This window comes from Phaeoacremonium minimum (assembly GCF_000392275.1).
Source record: "Phaeoacremonium minimum UCRPA7 unplaced genomic scaffold PA7_03_scaffold_80, whole genome shotgun sequence".
NCBI lineage: Eukaryota > Fungi > Ascomycota > Sordariomycetes > Togniniales > Togniniaceae > Phaeoacremonium > Phaeoacremonium minimum.
The window spans coordinates 20,452-44,352 of NW_006920987.1; the positions used below are offsets into that span (position 1 = coordinate 20,452).

General features: G+C 50.7%; 5 protein-coding genes across 5 annotated transcripts; 3 read left to right on the plus strand and 2 right to left on the minus strand.

The window, feature by feature from the left end:
• Window positions 1-3,013: 3,013 nt before the first annotated feature.
• Window positions 3,014-3,876, minus strand: UCRPA7_1285 (hypothetical protein; the record flags this gene model as incomplete). The annotated part of the gene is made up of 2 exons (XM_007913866.1): window positions 3,014-3,387; window positions 3,447-3,876. 2 exons carry the CDS (start codon window positions 3,874-3,876, stop codon window positions 3,014-3,016), a joined length of 804 nt encoding a protein of 267 aa, XP_007912057.1.
• Window positions 3,877-4,857: 981 nt separating this feature from the next.
• Window positions 4,858-7,620, minus strand: UCRPA7_1286 (putative fungal specific transcription factor domain-containing protein; the record flags this gene model as incomplete). The annotated part of the gene is made up of 7 exons (XM_007913872.1): window positions 4,858-4,958; window positions 5,016-5,131; window positions 5,223-6,119; window positions 6,273-6,317; window positions 6,390-6,758; window positions 6,846-7,377; window positions 7,527-7,620. 7 exons carry the CDS (start codon window positions 7,618-7,620, stop codon window positions 4,858-4,860), a joined length of 2,154 nt encoding a protein of 717 aa, XP_007912063.1.
• Window positions 7,621-15,351: 7,731 nt separating this feature from the next.
• On the plus strand, window positions 15,352-16,077 carry UCRPA7_1288 (putative integral membrane protein; the record flags this gene model as incomplete). Its single annotated transcript, XM_007913876.1, has 3 exons — window positions 15,352-15,712; window positions 15,772-15,889; window positions 16,065-16,077. 3 exons carry the CDS (start codon window positions 15,352-15,354, stop codon window positions 16,075-16,077), a joined length of 492 nt encoding a protein of 163 aa, XP_007912067.1.
• A 795-nt stretch (window positions 16,078-16,872) lies between these two features.
• Window positions 16,873-18,747, plus strand: UCRPA7_1289 (putative aminotransferase family protein; the record flags this gene model as incomplete). The annotated part of the gene is made up of 3 exons (XM_007913869.1): window positions 16,873-16,894; window positions 17,387-18,083; window positions 18,141-18,747. 3 exons carry the CDS (start codon window positions 16,873-16,875, stop codon window positions 18,745-18,747), a joined length of 1,326 nt encoding a protein of 441 aa, XP_007912060.1.
• A 607-nt stretch (window positions 18,748-19,354) lies between these two features.
• On the plus strand, window positions 19,355-20,763 carry UCRPA7_1290 (putative secreted aspartic proteinase precursor protein; the record flags this gene model as incomplete). Its single annotated transcript, XM_007913874.1, has 4 exons — window positions 19,355-19,367; window positions 19,417-19,647; window positions 19,704-19,833; window positions 19,887-20,763. The coding sequence occupies 4 exons, from the start codon at window positions 19,355-19,357 to the stop codon at window positions 20,761-20,763; spliced, it is 1,251 nt and encodes a 416-aa protein (XP_007912065.1).
• Window positions 20,764-23,901: the final 3,138 nt, after the last annotated feature.

The following is a 23,901-nucleotide window of genomic DNA, read 5'->3' on the forward strand; positions in this document are numbered from 1 at the left end:
GTGATAGTGTTGCCTGTAAAGCGTGAACCTGGCGAGCCAAAAATAACGATGCCACCGTCTGTGGCCCCAGTGATCTTATAAGCGATATCAGAACTTGCTGTTTCTCTCTATATGCGTGGTGTCCAGGATGTCTTGACTTACGTTGTTCTGAGTTACTATGCTATTGGCACATTCGAAGCTGATGCCATCTGCCCACTTCGCATTGCCGTTGGCGTCTTTGCCTTCATTGCCGCATGGCCCAACGATGTTGTTTGCTACGATACCACCTTGGCAGGGACTGTCGGGTATCCCACTGTTGATATAATGCAGACAACTCCAACTCCGAGTGTTTTTGATGACACTGTTGTTCACCACTTGCCCAGAGGCAGCTCCACCAAGTTCAATGAGTGCGTCAGACCCAAGGATGCCAGCATTGGCTCGATTGCCGTCGACTTGGATATTGCGGATGCTCACGCCAGACGTGCCCCGGCCCCAAATGGCGCTTCCAACAGTACTGCCAGGAGCAATAATCACGGTCGCTCTGGTACTATCAGTAGGATAGCCTTCTGTAGAAAGCTCCTGGTTTGCTGCTGTGTATTCAATGCCAGCCGTTGTGATTGTAATCACGGCATTCTTACAGAGCTGGACAACGGCACCCGTGCCCCCGGCTTGTAGCGCTGCATTGACCGTAGCGGCGGAGCCGGAAGGGATGCAAGCCGCCGTAGCACGGGCAATGAGGACCGCCGAAAGGAAGAGAACGCGCATATTGATTGGGGCGACTCGGTGTATTTAGGGATCTATGACCACGCTACATAAACAGCTTGACCTGCTGCTGTGCGGCATATTTATGTAGAATCATATTGTAAGACACACCACAAGATCTTGAAAAATTGAGTAGAAGTGTCAAACCTCCGAATTTGTGGCATGCTTCAACGTCCCTGCTCATTTTTGGCCCCTAATCTGCAGCTGAAAGAAAAATGTCAGCAATCCAGCTCTTTTCAGGCGTCCTGCGCGAGACCTCAGTGCATTGGCAGGGCATATCCACTGCTAAGCCCCCGCAAAACCACTTCTTTAGGACAGACTAACTTGCTACAAACAGGGTCTTGATACTAATTTTAGAGCGAAAGTCAATCAACCTCGCGACAGTACGACATTATTCTAACCTTTGATGCTAGCATCTTATAAAAGACTACAGCGGATCCATTCTACATTCATCATGACTAATTGCGTTGTTCAATAAATTCTCATGTAATAGCACACAAACATATCCCGGTATTGTTGTGACTTGGCCCCCAACCACGAATTAAGGGGGCCGTATGTATTCAATGTGAACCCCAGCTTCATCAGCAGTGTAACAGTCAAGCGTTACATTTAGTCCATCTTGCTAGACTATCACTCGATGAGGCTTATTGTTTTAGTGTCATGAGTTTCGACCATGCAAACAGAGTAGCCATCCATCCAGGAAATCGATCCGATTCAACGGGCCACATTCGTCTAGATTTACTATCAAACTGACACATAAAGACACAGGAAAGTCCATTTATAGCAAGTATGTTCAATTTGCGGTGAATACAGGAGATGCTCTATATTTCCTTGTAAAGTGGAACCAGCTCGATGACAAGAGGCCAGTCGTCCACAAAGCTTCCTTTGATTGTTTTCGCTCGGGAGCTAGAGCAGAGAGAAAAGTTGACAAATACATCCGGTGTCTCCAAGGAAGCGGACGAGGACTTATTTAAGACAAGTGAGAATACGCGCTTCGCATTGTGGCTCTTCTCGGGTACTTGTAGCGCCCATTCGTGTGCCTTGTGTCCATCTGAGGAGGTTGCTTCTTGGCCAGCTTCTCCGTACAACGCCGCGTAAGTCTGCTTGGCGGTTTCGAAGAGATTCGGGTTCTTAATGAAGACGGACACGCCGTGCACGCCAGTAACTCCGCTGGGATGCTCAACATTCTCAGGAATATGGTGAGGAACGCGAAGAGGTCTCGGTGTGCGATCCAGACACCAGAATGGCAGCTCGCCTCCAATGAATTTTTCGTCACCCTTAGTTGAAGAGAAGGCCGGAGATGATGTCGACCATTTCAGCTCCGTTCCCGCTGGAGTGATCCTCCCACCTGCTACGAGATCACTATACTCGATCCCACTCTTCGCAGCCCCGATTCTTTCTTGAATGATGCGAAAGGCTGCTTCAGGCTCAGGGCTTGACTCTGCTTCTGAGAGTAGTGGGCTGCTTCCCCGAAGCGTGTTTGCCCAGTCAACGATGTGTCCCTCGGGTCTGCGACCCCACTTATGAGACTTTCTCTCTTCTTTCTTTCCTGGGACAAAGGCTATTATCTCGATGTAAACACCGTCTTGAAAAAGGATCAGTTTGTTCTCTGTAACACCATCAGCATGACGGCCGCCAGTCAAGACCGTAAATGCATCAGGGACCCATTGCGGCAAGTTAACGAGCTTCTCGTGGGGCACAAGAAGAACTATGTGATCAAGGATCGGAACGGGATTCGACACCATGTTTGTTAGACTTGTATAGCTATGTTGAACAGATGTGGGCAATATGCTTTGAAAGATGCAAAGAGTTGCGGAGAGTTCAAAGTGGTGGAGATGATGAGTCCGATCGGTGTTCTTGCGGCATTCCACGTGACACCGGTTGTGGACCTCATCCGTTAGACTGACCATGGTCAACTTGAAACTTCACTCGTATTGTTACGGGATTTTTTTTGAAATAATTCAGACGCACACGTGCACGGCTGTATTTTTCTATCTGGATTGACTATATTCATGTGGCAACTACAAGAAAAAGTCAAATACCCTCTTCCATCCACAGATGGCGCCCACTCGCGCAGCTCTAGCAGCATGGATATCCATTTGCCAACGGATCCAATGTAAACTTCAAAGAAGCTAAGAGCGGCATGCAACTCGCAAGTTTCATGCCTCACAAGTTAATCTGGAAGCAAAAGAGCCTAGATCTCAATCTGCAGAACGAATATGATGTATCGCAGGTGCCACAGGCCAGAGCCTCGTGGTCAGGAGGCAGAACTTCATTTGCGCAATCTGTACTCCAAAGGTCTTTGAATCCCGTCGTTAGAGGACTTCTTCGATTTCTCATCCTTCCAATGCTCGAAGGGCTTCTCGCCGTCCTTTTCAGGCCACAAGGACCGAGTATGCGCATAGTCGTCGTACAGTTCCTCGTCCAAGCGCTTGCAGACCACTAAAGCCTCCTCTGTAGTCATACCTCGCTCGCGAGGAAGGTCCCAGTCGACAATAATGGGGATAGCAGTGTGAAGAATTGGGTTGGGCGGGGACTCGACGAGGAGCCTCTTCAAATTTGGGTGCACTATGTAGTTGAGATTCTCCAACGCAGCATTGTAAAGCATCCTGCGGTTGCGTGTGATGATTCGGCTCTTCACTGGCCCTATTTTGCATCATCCAGTTAGTACAAACGTGCAGACAAGTACCCGGAAGAACATTTACAAGTCGCTCGGTACTCGTCAATGAGATCGCACAAGATCCTGGCATTTGGCGACATGTTCGCGTCGTCCTCTCTGTTTGGACAATCGCGCAGGTAAGAAGCGCGGGCTTTATCGAGATAGCTATGCAGGAGAGACACGATAGAGCCTTCCCACACCAGGAATTGGCTTATCACAGTCTTTATATTCGGCATGTCGCGGAAATCCTTCAGATATACGAGAAGGCGGGCGAAGACGATGTAGTTTTTCTCCATGGTCTCTGTGACGCCCTCGCCCTTGTTGGTTAGGTAACGCGAGTCCTTCCAGTTGAAAATGGCATTGCGAGCACGGGAGCCGCGGAGGTGAGAACGGAATCTGAAACCGTCCACCCACTCAGGTGAACCGCGACGAACAGGTCCGTGTGGCTTCTGAGAGAAGAATGACTTGTCGGTCATGGTGTACCAACGGGTCGGGAATATCCTCGGTCAGATCTGGCAGCGTCTACCTGACATGTACGTTGGGAATGTGATTTCGGCAACGGATGGAAAAGAAATCAAGGGAAGAAGAAGAAAATCGAGGTGAGAGGTGGCTGACGTGGTGCGAGAGGCAGCCGCGGTTGCTGGGTTGGTATTATGAATATCATCCGAAGTTGGATGCCCCGTCGACCGTCCCACAACTTTGGGCACCCCTTATATGTTCAAATTAGGCCCCATTCTCAACAGATGAGATGGGGTAGCTAGTATACAAGTACAAACTTTCACAGCCAGTTGTACTACCCCAAACAAGGCACGCCTGGGGGAGACACCCTTAGTTCGATTCCGAGAAAGGGCATGACCTTGGGTCAACTGCCTGTCTCATCAAATATTTTTTTTTTTTTTGAATGCCTAGGCTATCCATCATTGACATTTTGCCATTTAATTATATCTTTTTCTGCCTGTTAAAAGGGAAGTGTGGCGAGGCAGCGTAATATGTCTAGGCATGGTACGTTCGAACTACCTTGAAGATTTCCCACGCAGATCCCAAGAGAGGCACTATCCGCAAATAACAATGAGGTTCATTCCTTGTGCTCAAGACTACATGACAAGAACTGCTCCCCTCGGTCGGTACGCACATCTCATGCTGCAAAACTCATGGCCAAGACATCGCAATTTGATACTGCCATAATTATTGTACAGGCTTGCCCTCTGCAAGGACGGACCAATCTTACGACTCGAGACAATTAACGAGAGATTCAGCTATAGCTGTCGCTTTTCCTGAACAACATCACTCAAACAAGAGGCCACACATTAGAGCCAAAACGGGCAAGCGCCAGTACCCAAAGTAAACCGCCGTCTATGATATCCCGATACACCCCACTTAACCAGCAGGTTTTTTCCCTACACATAAACTCCTTGTGTCATCGGAAGCGTAATCGTCTCAGTGTGCTAGTGTTAATGTTAGAAGTAGAACTGTTGCTGTGGTGGCTGGCCTGGGGGTGGTTGGGCCAGGAAGTCGAAGTTCATGGAGTCCATGCCGGTGTTCCAAGGGTCCGGAGATTCTGTAACGAGTAAAGTTAGACTCTGCACCTGGTGGTAGCTAATGGAAGCCCACTCACCCCAGAAAATGGAATCGTAGAGATCCATAGGCTCGATGTAGGTGGACGGATCGATTGAGCCTAGGTCGGGAACTGGTAGACCTGGCTGGTTCGCATCGGGAATGAACGGCATGTTGCTAGGTTTTGTTAGCAGGGAACTGGAGGGAATGAATGTGGATGCAGGGAAGGTGCCATTGTCGCAATGGCTACAAAGCCATGATGACTTACCCAGAGAAATCCTGCAGTCCGTTGCCATTCTGCATCTCAGCCATTGCCAGGGCGGCATCCTGGTGGGGATCGAGCGTTTGCATATTATTGCGGAAAGCAATCTTCTGCGTATCTTGGCCATTCATGCCCATAGCAGCCAGTTGTCCCATATTCATCGGGGTTCGCGTCCCGGATCGCTTCCCATCAATCTCTTGCTTTAGGGGTCCCACAATGCTGCCATGATCATAGATGTTCTTGAGTGCCGTGAGAGCTCTTGATAGCGGTCCAGAAAGCTCGATATCTTTGTCCGTCTTATGAATATGTGGGGCCGGCGACGGCTGTTCCTTGGCTGCGGTGGCCGAGAGGGCCGAGATGAGATCCCCTTGCAGCTGCCGGACCTCGGGATCCGTCTTCGTCTCATCAAGCAGACCGAGGAGAACCGCGGATGATAAGCCGTGATATGTGAAGGCCCACGATCTGGTGGGGATGACGGACAGCTGGTGCATGGCGAGGAACATGCGGACGGTCTCCGTGAGGTTCTCCTTGCACTTATCGGCAAGATACTGCCTCTGCTTCGTGTCTAATTGGTTGCCATCGCCCTTGCGCAGGGCGGGACGGCAACACACAGAGATGACGAAAGATGTGTGCAATCGAATGGCGAAGTACTGTAGACGATCCATCGCTGATTTGCAGGCCTCCTTAGAGCGGAGTTGTGGTACCACCTTCACGCGAATAGACTCGACGGCTTCAGAATTATGTAACATCTGGGCATATGTCTGCATGGCCAGTGCGTCTGGGTTGAGGCGTTGTGAGATGATCTCGCAGAGCACGTACATGGCCTCCAGGTATCCCCAGCCAATGGTTTCTGCTGTTGGTGACAAGGGCATGGGGCAACATGGAATGTTTGTCATGGGTGAGCTATCGACTGGTCAACTTATGAGGCGGAAAACGTGGCATCAGGAGTACTGACCGATCGAAAGAGAGGGAAGTAAGGGTATCATGCCACAAGCAACACCACCTAAAAGTGATTAGCCAACGGCGAACGCGGAACGGTATATGCAGTCGACCTACCAGAGCTTCCTCCTAACCAGATCCTTCTTCTGTGCTTCCGGATCGCTATTGAACGGGGGCGTACGATGTAGCCCCAAAGACTGCGCAAGCCGACATGTCAAGCCAAGCAATGCCCACGAGGCCTCTGCTTTCATATCATTGAGAAGTACAAAGCTTGTCATTAAAAGGGCTTGGATCGAGTCGAAATTGGGTCGGAGCAGGAAATTCCCGACGCGAAGAAAGTGGAATGAGATCTGGATGTACTTCTGGCAATCCTTGGTCCTTATATGATAAGGTGAGTCGTGATACTGCGATCCGACGGCGAGGACAGCGAAAAGGATGGCGAGCCATGATGCCGAGACTGGCTTTGAGGACCTAGCATCCGAGTTCAAGCGAGCATTTTTGGCACGTTCCTCCAGATAGATCATCAAGCGACTCTCGAGGTCACCGATATCGATGACGAAGCCCCAAAATAATTGCGGGACTTCCTTGTATGTGCGGAAGAGCCTGTAGCGAGGGTCAACATGATGAAATCACTCAAGAAGCAGAAAATCAAAGGGGACCAGGTCCAGAGCGAAGAGACCGTGAACATACTTCATCACCTCACGGTCGGACGGTAGCTCAGACGAGATGTCATGAGTAAGCCTCTCCAAATGTCTCTGCGACATCAGCGGGAAAGGCGCCGAGTTATCGAGACCTAGAATAGAGCGCATGTCCTGGCGAATGTGTTCGACACCCTCTGAGGGACCATTGGGAGAGGCTTGCTCCCTCAGCAGCGCGGGGATGCTGTTCTGGCCGAGATATCGCGAGACCTCGGCGGGCTCGGAATCGACTGTGTCTCCCGGTGAGAAAGTCAGCTGCACGGCAGTCAAAGGTGCCGGCTTACCAAATGCGCGGATTGCCTCCGGCTTGGGTTCGTTGCTGTTCTCTCGCGTGTCAATGTCGTCGGGTGAGTGGGCTCTCTTCTTGCCGTGCACCGTGCTCTCAGAGGCAACGGAGCCGTTCTTGCCGGAGCGGTTGGGCTTGTACGAGCACAGCTGCGGGTGCTCGCGCTTGACGCAGTTCTCGCAGGGCTGCTTGTTGTCACACTTCACCTTGCGCTGGCGACATGGCCAGCAGGCGGTGCCTGTAGGTCAATGACGGTGAGCTGGGATCTCAAATGCAAGCCACATATAAGACCAATTGGGGGGGCCAGCCAGGTGGTGATGAGCCATTGATATCCTCGGTTAAGCAGAGAGAAGACTTTGAGACACAATGAAAAGTTGAGCGACATACCATAGCGCACCTTACGATGCGAGTGGATGATGCGACTGGCCTCCTCCGGGGTCAGATCCTCCAGGTTCGTCGGGCTCTCATGCTGGTCCGCCATGGCGGCAGCCGCAGACGCACTCACGGGTATCTGCTGCAAAGCAGACCCCGAACGATGTCGCGCAGAGCAGAGCAGAGCAGAGCAGAGCAGACTATGACTGGTGGGGTGGGAGCAGACAGAGCCTCACAAAGTGTGGAGCTACAGATGCCGACGCCTCAGTCCAGTCCAGTCCGGTCCAGTCCAGTCTGGTCCAGCTCCAGACAAACAGACAGCCAGACAGACACAGACACAGACAAGCAGCGGTGGGTGTGCCTGCGTATGTAATGTCGGTAGTTGGATGCTGTGACAGCCAACCAGGAGGTATGACAATCGTATCAGGGAGCTGTGGATTAAGGTCGTTCCAGTTAGTCAGGTCGATTGATTGTGCCGTGCAGTCGGGACAATCTGACAGAGACTGTGACAGGTGAGAGGTGTCAGAACACCGATAGAAATCCGAATGCCCTCTGCCGCTGGCCCGCTCTTCTGGTGAGGGACCCCCGAGAGATTCTTAGTGCCTGGCCCTGGAAAGGTGGGGAACCTGCGCCGAAAGAGGGGTGGCGGGATTTGAAGGCTTAGAGGCCACCTGCAGCCCTGCAGCGGTGAATACGCAGCGAGCTATAAACATCCGATGCGCTTACTGAAATGCGTCGTGTACTCTCTGCCATTACATTGCTTTACTGCGTCTTCCAAGATCTCGAGTGTAACTTTTCCCACTCATCCCGTCTGTCCGGGCGTGCCGAACTCGATGGCCAAAACGGCACCCGGAACGGGGACGAGATGAGTCAGCGCCGGAAGGCTCCACCTGTGGCGCAGAGAAAGAAGCTTTGCTGTGCAGGTGTGGCTAGTGATAGCGGATCAACAGCCATTCCGATCATCTGTGGGTCAGCCTTGGCACTAAGCCAGATAGGGACGTAGTCTATTCAAGATCCCTTACTCGAGGTCTCAACTTAGCTCCATCTTAGCTCCATCTCTTCTAATCACTCGCAAGACGTGTCTTGCGCGGTCAAACGGCGCTTTCGTCCATCCAGTCACAATTGCTTCGCTTATTGAAGCATAGATACGGCTTTGGATACACGACTGGCTTTTTGCTGTCTTGGCAAGTTTGGATTGCTCTCATTTGCTGGTGAGGCGAGCATCGCGAGGTGATTGGTGTCCGTTATGGACAGGCATTTGTCTTACCGTGTGGTCCGCCGCCGGCCTCATTCGCTGGCACTTTAGCCAGTCCGCAACGACCCACCTCTCCCGGTTGGCGTATCCCAGCCAGGAATCGGGAATTGTCGCTAACCAGCCATTCTCCGTCCGAGCCGGCCCTACGACTCGGCGGCTCCCCTCCAGCCACCATGGCCGGCATGCCCTTCCAATCCAATCCCACTACGCCCAAGAAGAAAGATCCACGAGGGCTCGACCAGCTCATTGATGGAATCAACAAAGACTATGGCCTTGACATTCCAACATCAGATCCTCTTATTTCCCCCAGGACAGCTCGGGCATTGGGAAGAAATGGGCCAGAGGATGTGATACACATACGAAAAGGACTACACCGCGTTTTCTTCAGGAAAGATGGCAATCCCATCCCGAAAATACTTGAGGAATTCAATCGCGAGGCTATAGCTGCCCTCGGTTCTTGCCGCACCGGCTTGGATAAATGGCTCAAACAACCTCAAGAGGCAAGAGCAAAAACACCCCGGGAGAAACAAGTACTGGAGTCTCTGCTCTTGAAAATTCTGGATCAAGCAGCTCCAGCTCCTACTGGGACAGCAAAGCGGCTATTTCGCCGTGCTCAAACTGGCCCTGCCGCTTATGCAGATCAATCTCGCAATTCAGCGCAAGAAGAGCAGCACGAGCTTTCTATAACAGCTCCCAGTACCCAGGTAAAGAGACCGTCTGACGACTGGTCTAGCGACTCGTCCTCGAGCAAGAGGGTCAAAGGGCTCGTCAAGACCTTGGAACGTCCGAGATCCGCTGCGAGTGTTCTCGACTCAGTGCCAGTTCGCACAAAAGAAGGGCCTTCCGGGCAGGACAACAGCAGTTCTCTCTATGTTTCCCTTTCAGCAAACACTAGCAAGACTTCTTTCAGGTCTGACATCTTCTCCGGCCCAGACGATGACTCCCGGTCTAGCTCTCAAACAACGTTTGAAGGTATCTCACAGGAACTAAAACAAGTTCAGAAAGCGCAAAGGTCGTCGCAGGATCAGTTCCCCATCACTTCTAGCCACATTCAGGCATTGAACGAGTCGTTTTCTCTTCATGAGACTAAAGTAACGCCCACAGATTACTCAGATATAGAAAGTTCTCATGTCAAGCGGCATGACCATGAAGCAGATGGTTCCTTATTCGTCAATGACCCCTTTGCACAAGCAAGATCAGAGTGGCCTGTTCGTGCGGAAACACGCACATCCATGACGATCCGGGACCGATTGATCGGTATATGGCGTAAGTCCCTGGTTGACCCGGCTATCTAGCCTCACTGCTGCTACAACATGCTCTTCTACGTGATGTTTTGCTAATCTTCAATAGCGAGTATCCCCGTGGGTCTCGAGAATGCGCCGTTTCCAATTCTTTGGGAGGTCACGCGTATTGCTTTGCACTGTAATGTTGACCTTCAGGCCTTCACGCTGAAATACCAGGGAGGTTTTCATCAACAAAAGACATTGCGGCATGCTTTGAATGAAATACCGTCATTTCAAGGCAAGACTTTCCCGCCCCAATCGAATGCAGAAGCATGGCAGGTTAGCCTCTTGCATTCTACACCCAATGGACGTGCAGTGGTCTTCTCTGGCTCATTGGACTTGAATCAAGATAAAGGTGGACCTCTGTTTTCTTTGCGGCTGCATCCGTTGGCTCTAGATGATTCATATCGCCTGAGCCGTCGTTTCGGATCTGATCGTTTTCTAGAACTTGTCTGTCCCTCGCTCTACTCGAACACAATACCAGAGTATCTCAAGGGCGATGACAATGCTATAGAAGAGGTCATAAACTGGCTTACTCGCGGACCACATTGGCTCGTTGGGCGTCGATGGGCTCCTTTCTACCTCAAAGATGTTGGTTACAAAAAGCCACCCAAGGAAGTCCGCTTAGGCCTAGAGCCACCGAAAGCAGTTGTGAAAGACAGAATGTACTTCTTCGCCGAAGACGGCATCTCTTTCGAGGATCCACCCTCCCCTAACGCGCTTCCGTCAAGAGAGGAGGTCAAGAGCAGCATTAGAACGAGAATGATGTTACCAGTCATGCTTGAATGGGCACTAGAGTTGACTCAGAACACAGACCAACCATGTCTGAAATTATTTCAAAGAATTGCCCTTGGTAAGTGGTTATTGAGTGATTATTATGGCAATAGATGTCTAATGAGGACATAGTCTTGAGCAAAACTCGCCCAACTATTGTCTTTCGCTCGGATCAGATACGGCATCAGAAAGCTAACAAACTATCGATTACCGGAAATGTGATGAATGATGGCGCCGGCCAGATGTCACGAGGCGTCGCCTTGAAGATCAGAGACTTGTTAGGCCTTCCCGATATTCCATCTGCGGTCCAAGGGCGACTCGGTAGCGCCAAAGGTATGTGGGTTGTTGATGTCACAGATAAGAGCGATGATTTGTGGATCGATACCTACCCGTCGCAGCGGAAATGGACTTGCTCCGGAGTGGATGACGATCATCGAACATTGGAAATACGGGGTTACCCAAGAGAACCCAGATCCGCACATTTCAATCTTCAACTTCTTCCCGTGTTGGAAGACCGGGCACGGAACAAGCAACAATTTCGCGAGAAAGTTGGGGGGCTTCTGCAGAAGAATCTACAAGAGGACTTAAGCAGTATGAGAACCTCAATGTGCTCAACGATACAGTTCCGTCAATGGGTCCACGAGAATTCCTCCTGTCGCCATGACAGAATTGAGCGAGGCGAGGTGCCCTTCTTGGGAGGTCTACCGGAACAAGATGAGGAGGTGATGGCTTTCCTAGTCAACGGAGGCTTCGATCCGATGAAGCAAAAATATCTCCAAGACCTGGCATGGCAAGCGCAAAAGCGGAAGTGCGATGATTTACAAAAGCGTCTCAAAATCAAGATCGAACTCTCCGCTTACCTCTACATGATACCTGACTTCCGTGGCCTACTCAAGGAAAGTGAGGTGCATATCGGCTTCTCTTCCAAATTTACTAATGGTGATACTATTCTACACGATGTTGATCTGTTGGTCGCACGCAATCCAGCTCATTTCAATAGCGACGTACGGAAAGTCAAAGCTCGGTTCATCCCAGAACTTCATTTTTTGAAGGACGTCATCATATTCTCAACCGAAGGCGATCGCCCGCTTGCGGACTGGCTGTCAGGTGGTGATTATGACGGCGACATGGCATGGCTTTGCTGGGACCCAGTCATTGTAGATAACTTTGAGAATGCACCCTTACCACAATCTCCTGATCTCTTCGGGAAGGGCTACCTGCGCAAGGACAAGGAAACACTGGGGGATCTGATCAATCGTCATGGTATGCCTCGTGGGGTAACGGAAGTTCTCGTCAAGAGTTTCCGCTTTAACATGAGAGACAGCCTTTTGGGCATCTGCACGAATTACAAGGAACGAATGTGTTACGAGCGGGCCAACATCAACGACAAGCATGCCATCACGATGAGCACGCTCGTAAGTCATCTCGTCGACCAAGTGAAACAAGGTATAATCTTTACAGTGAAAGACTTTAATAGACTGCGACGCGACTATCTCAATGAGCGGCGTCCACCGGATGAACCAGCCTACAAATATGACTCATGGAACTGGAAGTCAGGAGAGCCGCATCATATTATTGACTACCTCAAGTTCAATGTTGCTAAGCAGGCGATTGACACGGAACTTGAGGCTTTGCATAGAGACCTTAATGGCCAGGACGCTGAAAACGAAGGGAGACCAAAATCCAGAAACGGGGAGATGGGAAGAGCTTTCGAGCCACAAGATGGAAAAGCGGAATATTGGGATCCAGCCCTGACCTCTTTTTATGATAATATTGCCCAATTTCGCGAAGATTCACGGTCTATCAAAACGCTACTCGATTCTCTTCAACAGGAAATCGAAAAAGCCGAGAAGGAGTGGAGGAAGGCCATGGGTGGCCCAACCGCCCAGGACGCCTTTCAGTTCTCACACAAAGTTCTCTGGGTCTACAAGGCTTGGAGAGGCATCGAACCAACAAAAACGCACGAAGCGCTACATCAGAGCAAGATGGTTACGATGCTACTGCCACCCAACCTCGCAGACCCGGAAAAGAGCCCATGGGCACTGTTAAAAGCGAGCTTTGCTTTCAAGCTGTTCTATAAGAGAAATCCCAAGTTTGTCTGGAGAATAGCAGGCAGGCAGTTGCAGTACCTTAAGGCGATGAGTGTCGATGGCCCGACTGCGATGGTCGTCCCAGCTCAGTACGTCATACACCGCCCGGATTCGAAGGCCGTGAGGCAAATTGTGGCGCGGCTGGGCGGTAGCAGCACGGTCTACGACAACGGTGTGAACACGGATGAGGATGATGAGTGATACGATGCGATTCCGAGACGAGGTGATGAATAAGGATTAATGACTAGAGACGGCCATGACATGACAGGGGTGGTCCAGTGAGCGAGATAATTGCGTTAGCACACTGTGTCTACATTTGCGGGATTGAGCATCTTTCGAGTTATCAGATGCTTGTCGAAGAGGAACCGCTGATTCAGATAGATATCCCTGCAGAAGAACGGTGAGATGGCAGTATTCGTGAGCTTGTCTAAGCAAGCATCAAGCAGCTGCTGGCTCAAGAAAGGACGCGACACTGCATCATCTGAAAGCTTTGGTTGCGACTTTTGCGGGTCTTAGATGCCATACGAGAGTGGTACTCGACAGCACGTTAGACAGACGTTTTCCCCATCTCTTACTCTTAATGACTAATGATTGTACGAAATACCCAGGTCCTTGTTTCCCTTCCCGCTTCGCTATGTTTTCGCTGTGTTGAATGTGCTGATATCCATTTGAAATCCTGGGTTTTATGCCTGCTGGTGCTTGTTCGGACAAGACTCGCAAACGATCTTGTCCCAATCTCTCCCCACCCTAGGATTGAAGTGCCTTTTGCCCAGGACATTAGATCAAATGAATAATATCATCGACAAATGGATTATGCCGTCGGAGAATTCTGCAGACAGTCTACTGATGTTCTGGAACTGAAGCCCCTCAAGCCCCACATTCTATCACCCCCAGTCCGTGCATCGTACCCGACCTGGCGAGACCCGATCGTCCTGTATCCACTGTGACAGAGATCTGTTCAGCTAAATTAGAGTGTTCCATATGCAGACATGGGTGAGACTGAGAATTCAACATTGATCGGATCCTTTGAAGAGCTATCAGAGTCACGCCGGCAGATATTGTTCAACCCGTTGCTTCCCAACTACCATCTGCCGTTTCGTTCGATCTTATTCAAACAAAGTTCTCGTTTCTAGTCGGAAGAAACCCGTAAGCCGCTTGTTTTTCATGCGGGATGTTTTGCAGCCAGAGAACCGGGAATCGATTGTTGAATTCCATATTGTTGTCTGCGCCTCAAAAGCCTCTCTTTTCGGAACCCAATGGAGCGGAGAATTGCCTGCCGTCTTGCAAAGCCTAGGGATACCGTCCAGAGTTGCGTCGGTCAAGACGTGCATTGCGACCGGTGAGTATCTTAAACCTCTGGCGAGCGAGCTTCTGGATTGATCTACGCCAGGAGCAGGTTTGGTGACAAAGACTTTCGGTCGACAAGCCCAGCGAAGTCTCGTCTGATAATCATCGAGTAAGCAACCCCCTTGCCACCCGCCTACCCCTTAGATTCGCCTTCAAGTTCAGCAGCGGTTAGCTGCCGATGATTAGCGAGGCGAAGAAATGCCCTGAAATCCGGGGGGTGTCATTGCATGGCGGACATGAGACGCCAGCGTCGCACGTGCCCGCAATGCGGCCTTCCGTTCTGCGACACGGCTTATACCCCGCCCGTATGCAACAGGGGACAAGGTGCCCCGGATCACGGACTGCGGGGCTCTCTCAATGCCCATCTGGGCGAGTTGAGCTTGTTGGGCGTGTCAGTCTGGCATCCCCAGTCAGCCAGGCTGCTCCTCTATGGCTGGAGGTGCTGCCGCGGAGTCCGGTACGGCTAATACGGGGCGCGCCGGATCGACAGAGACGATCGTCTCGTTTGACTCGTGGTGTGGTCGAGATGGGACTGACACAACCTGGGACGAACTGGCATCGTGGAGAACGGCAGGGCAATGGCAAGGGGGACGGGGACGCCACGATGCCGTTATTACCTCTCAATATCCCCGGTTTCTGGCGTCCCGTCGTTTCTTGAAAGGTTCTGGCTTTCTTCTTTCAAATCCGAGAAACTATTATCGGCGGCAGAGACAGATCGCAGATGCAGCATCGAACACCCTGGGTGGTGTTAAGTCGGTGTCGTCGAATCGTGAACATATCTCAAGAGGCGCTCTGCCATGTCAGACGCCAATAACAATGGTGTTGCCCGAGCGGACGCGGCCACAATCAGGGCGCAGACGGGCACTATCGATGCCTTCAACCTTCCGCACGACAACTATGGCCCTCAATTGAATTTTACAGTCTGGTTTCTCACTGCATTGTCGGCTCTCTTCTTGGCGCTCAGAGTGTATTGTAAATTCTTCAGGCATAGAGGGCTGTGGTGGGATGATTACGTCTTGATACTAGCATGGGTATGCGATGGCAAGCCATCTTCTTCGAGCTTATTGTCACTAACACGCGCCCACTAGATCATGCTTGTTGTCTCTTGCTCATTCATGTCAGTGTGTGTCAGCCTGGGCTTTGGAAAGCATATCTGGGACATCAATTTCAAGGACATCCCGCCGTTCCTCTTCTTTTCGAGTTTCGCCGGCTTCTTCTCCATCTTAGCCGCCGCGTGGAGCAAGACGTCCTTTGCCATCACGCTGCTGCGCATTTCGGATGGCTGGATCAAGAAATTTGTTTGGTTCGCCATCATCAGTGTCAACATCGCGCTGGGGCTTAGCGGTATCTTCCAATGGGCTCAGTGCATGCCTGTCCAGAAGCTCTGGAACAGAGAGATTGAGGGCAAGTGCTGGCCGGCAACAGTCCAGAAGTACAACATCTCGACATCCGGTAAGTGCTCTGGTATAACACTGTATCATTTACCGTCTGTTGCTAACCGATAGCTGTAGCATACTCCGGTGTTATAGATATCTGTCTTGCCTTGCTACCCTGGAAAATCATCTGGAGTTTGACAATGAACAAGAAGGAAAAGATTGGTGTCGTCCTTGCTATGAGCATGGGGGTCTTGTACGTTTCTCTCTCTCCCCGGCAGACCATTCACAATGCTAACGGTAATGATCTCAAGTGCCGGGATTACATCCATCCTGAAAACATTGACACTCTCTGGGATAACCAATCCCGACGTCAGTGAGTCAATACGATGCCAATTGATCAATACGCTCTCCGCTGACCTCTTTTCTAGTCAGCACAATTAACATCTTCATCTTTGCTATTGCGGAGACAGCCATAACTATCATGGCAGCGTCAATTCCAATTCTGCGCGCATTGCTCCGTGACAAAATCCGGCCACCTCCGGCACAGTTCTACCACTATGACGAGAACAGGTGGGCTGGCTCACTGCCGTCAGAGGGGCGCGCCAGCACGGTAGTTAGTTCGCGCCCGCGGAGCTCGTACGGAGAGGGCCTAGACCAGCGCACCCTGCCACAGCAGCGCAGGAGCCGCCTAAGTCTAGGCCTCCGCTTCAGCAGCCTCTGGTCGAGAAACAGTCACCTTGACTCACAACATAGCCGCTCCGGCAGTACCTCGGGCCTGGAGCCGCCATTTGGCAAAATTGTCCAAACGGACGAGGTCCGGATCGAATATCACATTCGCGAGATACAAAAGATTGGACGGGAACTGTGATTGATCGATATCGTCCCTATGTAACATATTACTCATACCTTGGCTTGGTATTGGCTACTGGAAAACCTGCATACGATGGCGGAGGGCCGGGGACCGCATCAGGGAGGAGGCTCAATTGCATTTTATACGGCGCAGCACCGGGATCGGAATGGGACATTGGAGTTCAGTCGGCCGTTGTCAATTACCATTGTGTAGCATCTGTCTCTACCGCCAGCGTACTGCTTGATCGAGGTGATGTGGTGAAGTCGAAAAGAACTTCGAATTCGAGAGTGTTGTTGTTGCGGATTGTGACTCAGCGCCTTGCTTCTAATAAGCGCACTTAGAATTACTGCATTGCTATACCAACCATTGCTGCGACCAATTGACGAATGACAGAGGTCAGAAAGAGGTGTAAGTCAGCATCGTCAAATTGCGGTTTTCTTTTTCCCTTTTCTCTTAAAGCCTGGATTCTTTTGGTACAACTCTCCGTGATACTGCAACAAGTGGAAGCAGACAACATTTATTGGGCCGAGGAAGGACCTTCCAAATTTGGCCCTCAGCGGGATTCCACTGCGGAATTCCACTGCGGGCTACTTCCCGCCCATAAGGGAGGCCATCCGACGCTGGCGCGCAAACTACTTGATGGGTGCCGCCGGCCTGTGTCGGGTGTAGTTTGAAGGGCGCGCGCGCGACCTTAGGCGTGCACAAAGGCTATCGCGTAACTCCTTCGGCGGGCTTGGCTAATGGAGTCATGGCGATCTAGCAGCAGAGATAACGAACCGGAGCCGGTCGTCGGCTACCGCGCGCTATGACTGAATATAAACACAATGACGCATCGTGAGTCTCCTATATAGAGGAGGCATTGAATCCACCTGTCAATACTCTCCGCTATCTAGTCATCAGTCATCTATTCAATCATGACGGAAGCAAATGGCACCGTAGCCTTTGGCGCTGAAATGCGCAAGCTCTTCAACTTTGCAGACAGTTACACGCCGCTTAATCATGGGGCGTACGGCACATTCCCTCGCGCCATTCTCGAGAAGCAGCAAGATTTCCAACGGCAGTATGAAGCCCGGCCCTCCGTCTTCGAAACACACACCTACCCGGAGCTCCTGAAGGAGTCCCGGGCTGCAATTGCTCCTCTGCTCGGCGCAGAAGTGGGCGATGTCGGATTCGTCCGGAACGCCTCCACGGGCACGAGTTTGATGCTAGGGAACTTAAAGTACGAAGAGGGTGATGTCATTCTTCATTTGGACACGCTGTATGGAGCATGTGTGAAGAGTATACAATTCCTCGAAGAGACAACCGTTGTCAAGAGGAAACCTATCAACGTTACCCTGCCTGCCACATTTGAAGTCATTGTGCAGGCATTCAAGGACGCAATTCGAGAGGTGAAGGATGCCGGCCTGAATCCCAAGGTGGCAGTGTTTGATACAATTGTGTCTCAGCCCGGATTTAAACTTCCCTGGGAAGACTTGGTCAAACTGTGTCGCGACAATGGCATCCTCTCTGCCGTGGACGCGGCGCATGCGGTTGGGCACATCGACATGACACACACGGCAGAGGTCAGCCCCGACTTTCTGGTCAGTAATTGCCACAAGTAGGTTATCGATCTCGTAGGGCTGGTGTTACATCAAAGTGGCTGACATTGTTACAGGTGGCTCTATGTGCCTCGAGGATGCGGAGTGCTCTACGTGCCAGCCCGTAACCACCATCTGCTTCGCACGACGTTTCCTACCTCGTGGGGCTTCCTTGACGCAGATGCTCGCGCAAAGAAAGAGCCTTCCAATTACTTTGTTGACTTACTTCAATTTGTTTCGACAACCGACAACAGTGCGTATCTTTGCATCCCTGAAGCAATCAAATGGAGGCAGGAGGTCTGTGGTGGTGAGCAGAAGATTAGGGAGTACTGCCACCAGCTGGCTCGCCAAGGCGGCAAACGCATGGCAGAGATCCTGGGCACCGAAACGATGGTAAAAGACCCATCGCCTGCCACAGATACCTGTTTTGCCATGGTGCGGCTGCCAGTGAAGCTTGGCGATGGGGAGGCTGAGCATGGGGAAACAATAGCATCGTGGATCCACGAAACTGCGATCAAGGAGTCTGACACGTACATTCCCGTGAGGTTCTATGCGGGTAATTTCTGGGTGCGGATCAGCGCGCAGATATATCTGACCATGGAGAACTTCGAGTGGGCTGCACATGTCCTATTGAAGCTCTCTGAGCGGGCGAGTAGCTCGGCTTGGCAGACGGATGTTGCGTAGTAACCCCTTGCAACAATGCCAAGCCAATTGATTCTACATTCGTGGGGCAGGGAGGTATTTGTACTAGAAGCCGGTGACGTGTGCTGGTTCCTTTGTCGCGAGGCGACTAGACCGCGATGTCTCGGAATGTCTCACACTACCGGCAGATGCCATGTGGTGGTTAGCCCACTCGGCGAATCACGTAGTGTAAAACCAAGACACCAACCGCGAATTTAGAGAGACCAGCCATTCCTAGCACGCGAATCTATAGCAAAATGCCATTCCCATGAAAGGCGTGTACCCACCAAGTATTGCGACTGCCGATGCCAGTGCGGCGGGTTATAGCATTGTGAAGAACGGCTTTATGTACCCAACCTCCCGGTGCCAAAGATTGAAAATGCGCCTCCTTTTGTGTTCAAAGTCTAGGTCGAACTCTGCTCTTGATATTGCAGTTGCAGTTGCACTGCGTCCATTCATTCTTTTTTTCCCCAGGTAGAAGATAACCCTCGTTCCGCGTTATCTTAGTCCGGAACATTTACACCAACTTGAGGGCCAACGGCATTACATGGTGCCGAGTATACACGATGTTCTCTCAACTTTCTTCAACATATCTTGCAACACTCTTTCTATGTCTACACCTAGTGAGCGCCGCACCAGGATTTCTAGGTAACACACCAACAAGGATATCAGGACCATTCACAGACAACGGGGCCGACACCCTGCAAGATGTCCCCAGGAGCGAGGAGGCGAGGAACGTGATGGGCGAGGGCACATTCACAATAAAGCAGGAAAAGAGGGCGACGACGAGAAAGCGAACTGGGCTCGATGCCATGGTGCGTGCCTACGCAAAGTACAACGTTTCGTTGCCGCCGCAACTCAAGGTCGCTATGAAGCACGCAGACGAAGTTACCGCGCGAAAGAGTAAGTTTCGACAGAGTCTTCTGTTTCTTCTAATTCACTAACACCAAGGACTTTAGGAGGAAGTATGTGGGGTACAACATCAGCAACTCCCCCTGGTGGCTACGACTACGAATATGTTAGTCCCGTCAAGGTTGGCACTCCCGCACAAACCATTAACATGGACATTGATACGGGCTCCGCGGACTTGTAAGTAATTCCAGCCATCTGCCTAAGTACCGTCCACTAACGCGTTGTTTCAGCTGGCTCTTCTACTCAAAAACACCATCGATATATCAAGGTGGCCAAACACTCTACTATCCCGAGAAGTCATCGACTTCTAAGAAGCTGACGGATAGCCGCTGGAGTATCGGATACGGTGATGGTTCCGGTGCTTCGGGGGTGGTGTATACCGACAGAGTTGTCGTTGGCAACACCTATCTAAACGGCATGTATGTCGAGTGTGCGACATATGTATCCAGCAGTTTCACAAACGATGCTTACAGTTCTGGACTGTTCGGCCTGGGCCTAGGAGGAAACACCGTCAAGCCTACAGCACAAGGCACATACGCACAGAAGATCCAGAGCTCACTTGCTGCTCCACTCTTCACAGCCAATCTGAAGAATGGCGCCGCCGGAAACTATAACTTCGGCTATATCGCCACATTCGAGTTTCAAGGAAGGATACAGTACTCCTATGTCGACAAGTCGTCGATCTACTGGAAATTCGTCGCCACTGGCTACCGCATTGGAACCAGCACGGCGACATACACCACCCTTCCATATACCGCGATTGCGGACACAGGGACAACGCTACTACTGCTCCCCGACAGCATTGTCCAAGCATATTGGTCTAAAGTTGCCGGCGCCGCTTATGACTCTAGTTGGGCAGCGATTTTATTTCCCTGCAGCAGAACCCTCCCGGACTTCACGTTTGGCATTGGCACCTACAGAGGTGTGATACCGGGACGATATATGAACTACGGACAAGTCAACTCATCGACTTGTTATGGAGGTATCCAGAGTCAAGGAACAATTGGGTTCAGCATTTTCGGGGATATTGCTCTCAAGGCGCAATTTGTGGTATTCGATCTAGGGAATAGGAGGGTTGGGTTTGCCAACAAGAAGCTTACGACATAGGGTTTCATTTGGGAGGAGTGATACGAAACTGGAATCATTAGACTACATGTAAGCTTCTGGTAGAAGGCACATCGAATTTTGGGCGGTATATTTGTTTATAGGGATGATACCAGGCTTCACGATAGAGGAGGACGAAACTCACTCATACATAATTCAAAGCATGTGAAACGAGAACTCGATTACTCTTCAGTCATGTTTACCCTATGAAATTTGCTCGTGGTGTGATGAGCATGTATACGCTAAGCGACAGGAGGACTATTGTCCGGTTCTCAATGTTTTCGACTTGCTTTAGACTCTTCCCCGAGGTCATGGATGATTTCCATATCATCGGGAAATTTAGTCCGAAACATGACTGGCAATTCGGAGACATCCTTGCGGATCACATGTTGTGTTTTCTACCATTTTTCACTCGGTCTCCCTTGCCTGCAAGCCCTCGGACGTACTATTCTTCGCTTAGCATTTGTCTTAGATCTACCACATCTGGGGAAAGGCGTCTGGTGTGTACAAGAAATCAGCATGACGTAAACTTTGGTGCCAAGAAGTAAGTGCCTGCCGTCCCAGACAAAGGAGAGTTTTACAATGGCATTTGTTGTCTGGGATAAGTGTGGTTGTGGCTAAAACCCTTGGTTACACGGCAACAACGATGCCAAGACCTAGACTAATCAACGGTTAGATGTGTAAGGGATGATTTTAATCTGCTTTTCTTTGTGCTCTCAGCACTATGCTCAACTCTTGCAGATGTCAAAAGTCAAGTGAAGAATTTCCGTATCTTAAACACTTAATCAAATGCTTTGCTTGGCGTCGCGCATTTTGGTCATGATTGTATGACGATGATAATCGTGATTAAGTTGCATCTGATTGAAGAATAGAGACCGAGAGCAAAGTGAGGTTGCAACATCACGGAAGAAAGGATTTTCACGTTCCGGCTGCCTTGTGAAACTACACCGTGGTTGTGTATCTCTAGAAGCTTCAATTTGGAAAGAACAATATTAGAAGTCAAGGATTTTTTTTCTAATGCCGGGAACACGAACATCCCCAACGGTATACCCTTGTTTCTTTAAAGTGACCACTTGGTTTGAACGCTTGCTCAGTGGTGCTTGACGTGTGATATCATGTCGAATCTGTAAAGGATCCAACGAGGGATCTCGGGCTTCAGTGGAACGAAAGAAGATAGTCGCCATTCCTCGTGGGAGTTCAACGCCTTCTTCTTTGGACACGCCGTCTGCCTAAATTTGAGTAATTGATTGAGCAAACAACCACTCTCATATTTCTTCAAAGCCATTTGATTTGTGCCCAAAGAAGCGTGAGGAGCTCATATTAATCAACAACCTGATCAGACGATCACACCTGGATCTCAACACTTTCCCGTGTAATGATGTGGCATGAGACCCATCTGAGATGAAATACAATCACAGACCAGAACTGAAAATTTGATGCCGCAGAGGTTTGCTTCAAATTTTCAACTCAAAGCCGAGGTTTCTGTCGTCATCCATCAATATTTGTCTATTACAACGTTCACCTTCCCTGATCCAAAATTCGTTATCAACCACCGCGTGACATATCTTCTCCCGGCTGTTTACTGAGGCGACCACTTCACAATTTCTAGCTGTCACTTACACTCGCAGAATACGCGGGTTTGCCTTACTCACGTCAACGCATAATCCCCGAGGTCCTTTCACCAGCAGAGCTACGTGATTATTTGACTGCTTTGCGGCTTTTACCTCACTTCTTGACATCTTCTTTTTTCTTGATCTCCCCATAGTCATCCTCGTTCAAAATGACGATGATTCGCAACAGGCAGAAGACTGTAACGTTCGAGGAACGATCGACCCGAGAGGCACAGATCGTGCGTCGAGGTAAGGCTATGCCACCATGGCGGAATTATGTGAGACGTATAGCTCACCCTCCTCAGAAACTATCCTTGAATCCGAGGTGTCACTATCTCCTAGCATGGCGCGGTCCAATAACCATGGCCTGTCTCACTCCACGGATTCGGTCAGCCATGTACCTCTGCCCGCAACCCATCTCATCACGAACCTTCTGGCTCTCCTCCCCATGATGGTGACGTTGTTACCCACACGCTCCCTATCAACAGAGAGCACGAAAACACAGCCAGGAACAGCTCTATTAGTGCTATAACTCGCTATCTAAAGGCTGAGGCCCAGCTCGTCGAGCAAATTGCCACAAGACTTGAGAAGCTTGAGTGTGAGGTCACACATGACAAAATTGAAGCATCGCTGTAGAAGGATTGTGAGGCGGCAAAGGCCATCTCTCGCGTGGACCACCGGATCGAAGCTCTCGAGAACGACAGCAAGAGATTCAAGGTTGCTTCTGAAAGCACCTGCGACCAGTCTACCTAAGGAACAAAGCAGGTGGTTAACCTTCTCATCACTGACGTCAAGGGGCTCATCATGGCCGATCTCAAGAGAACTAGGACAATCCCCGAGCAAAGACCAGACTATCCGGGATCTCAGTCAGCTAGGCTACAAGAGCCAGTTCGAGGTGCACACCACCTGCCAGCTGTCTCATGGCTTAGCCTTGGGAGCTTCACCCATGCCTCCTATGCCATCGTGTGCCGTCGACCAATCCACAGGATCCACTCACCGCACTGAGGTAGGGCCCTACATCTCTGATGAGTTCTTATCTTCTTCTAGGCTGTGTATCAAGTATGTCAACTTAACTTGATGAAGACAAAAAAGTCGCCAAATTTCTGGAAGATATGGATTGCAAAAACTTTGAGCACCTTGTACGCCTGCAGAAGTATCTTTCAACTCCGTACTCGCGGGACTTTTTGCTCCAGGCCAAGAGCGACACTGATAAATTCTACCTCCGAATTGACGGTTGAGGATGCAAATCATACGTGGCTACAGTCAATCCACTGCCGGCCTCCGAAGGGTAAATTCAGAGCAAGCCAGAGCTACCGGCATCCTGGAGATGTTTTCTCGGCGCGACCCCGGGCCCGCGTACGAGCAGGATACGGATCTTGCTATCCCCTACTGCGTAGTGCACCTGGGCGAGGTGCACCTCTTCCACAGCAACAGCAAGGACGGGCACTGAAGCGCGTCTACACCAACTACCATGTCGTTATGGAGGTCTCTACAAACAAGGAGAGGTGGCTAGTATACGAATACGACGAGG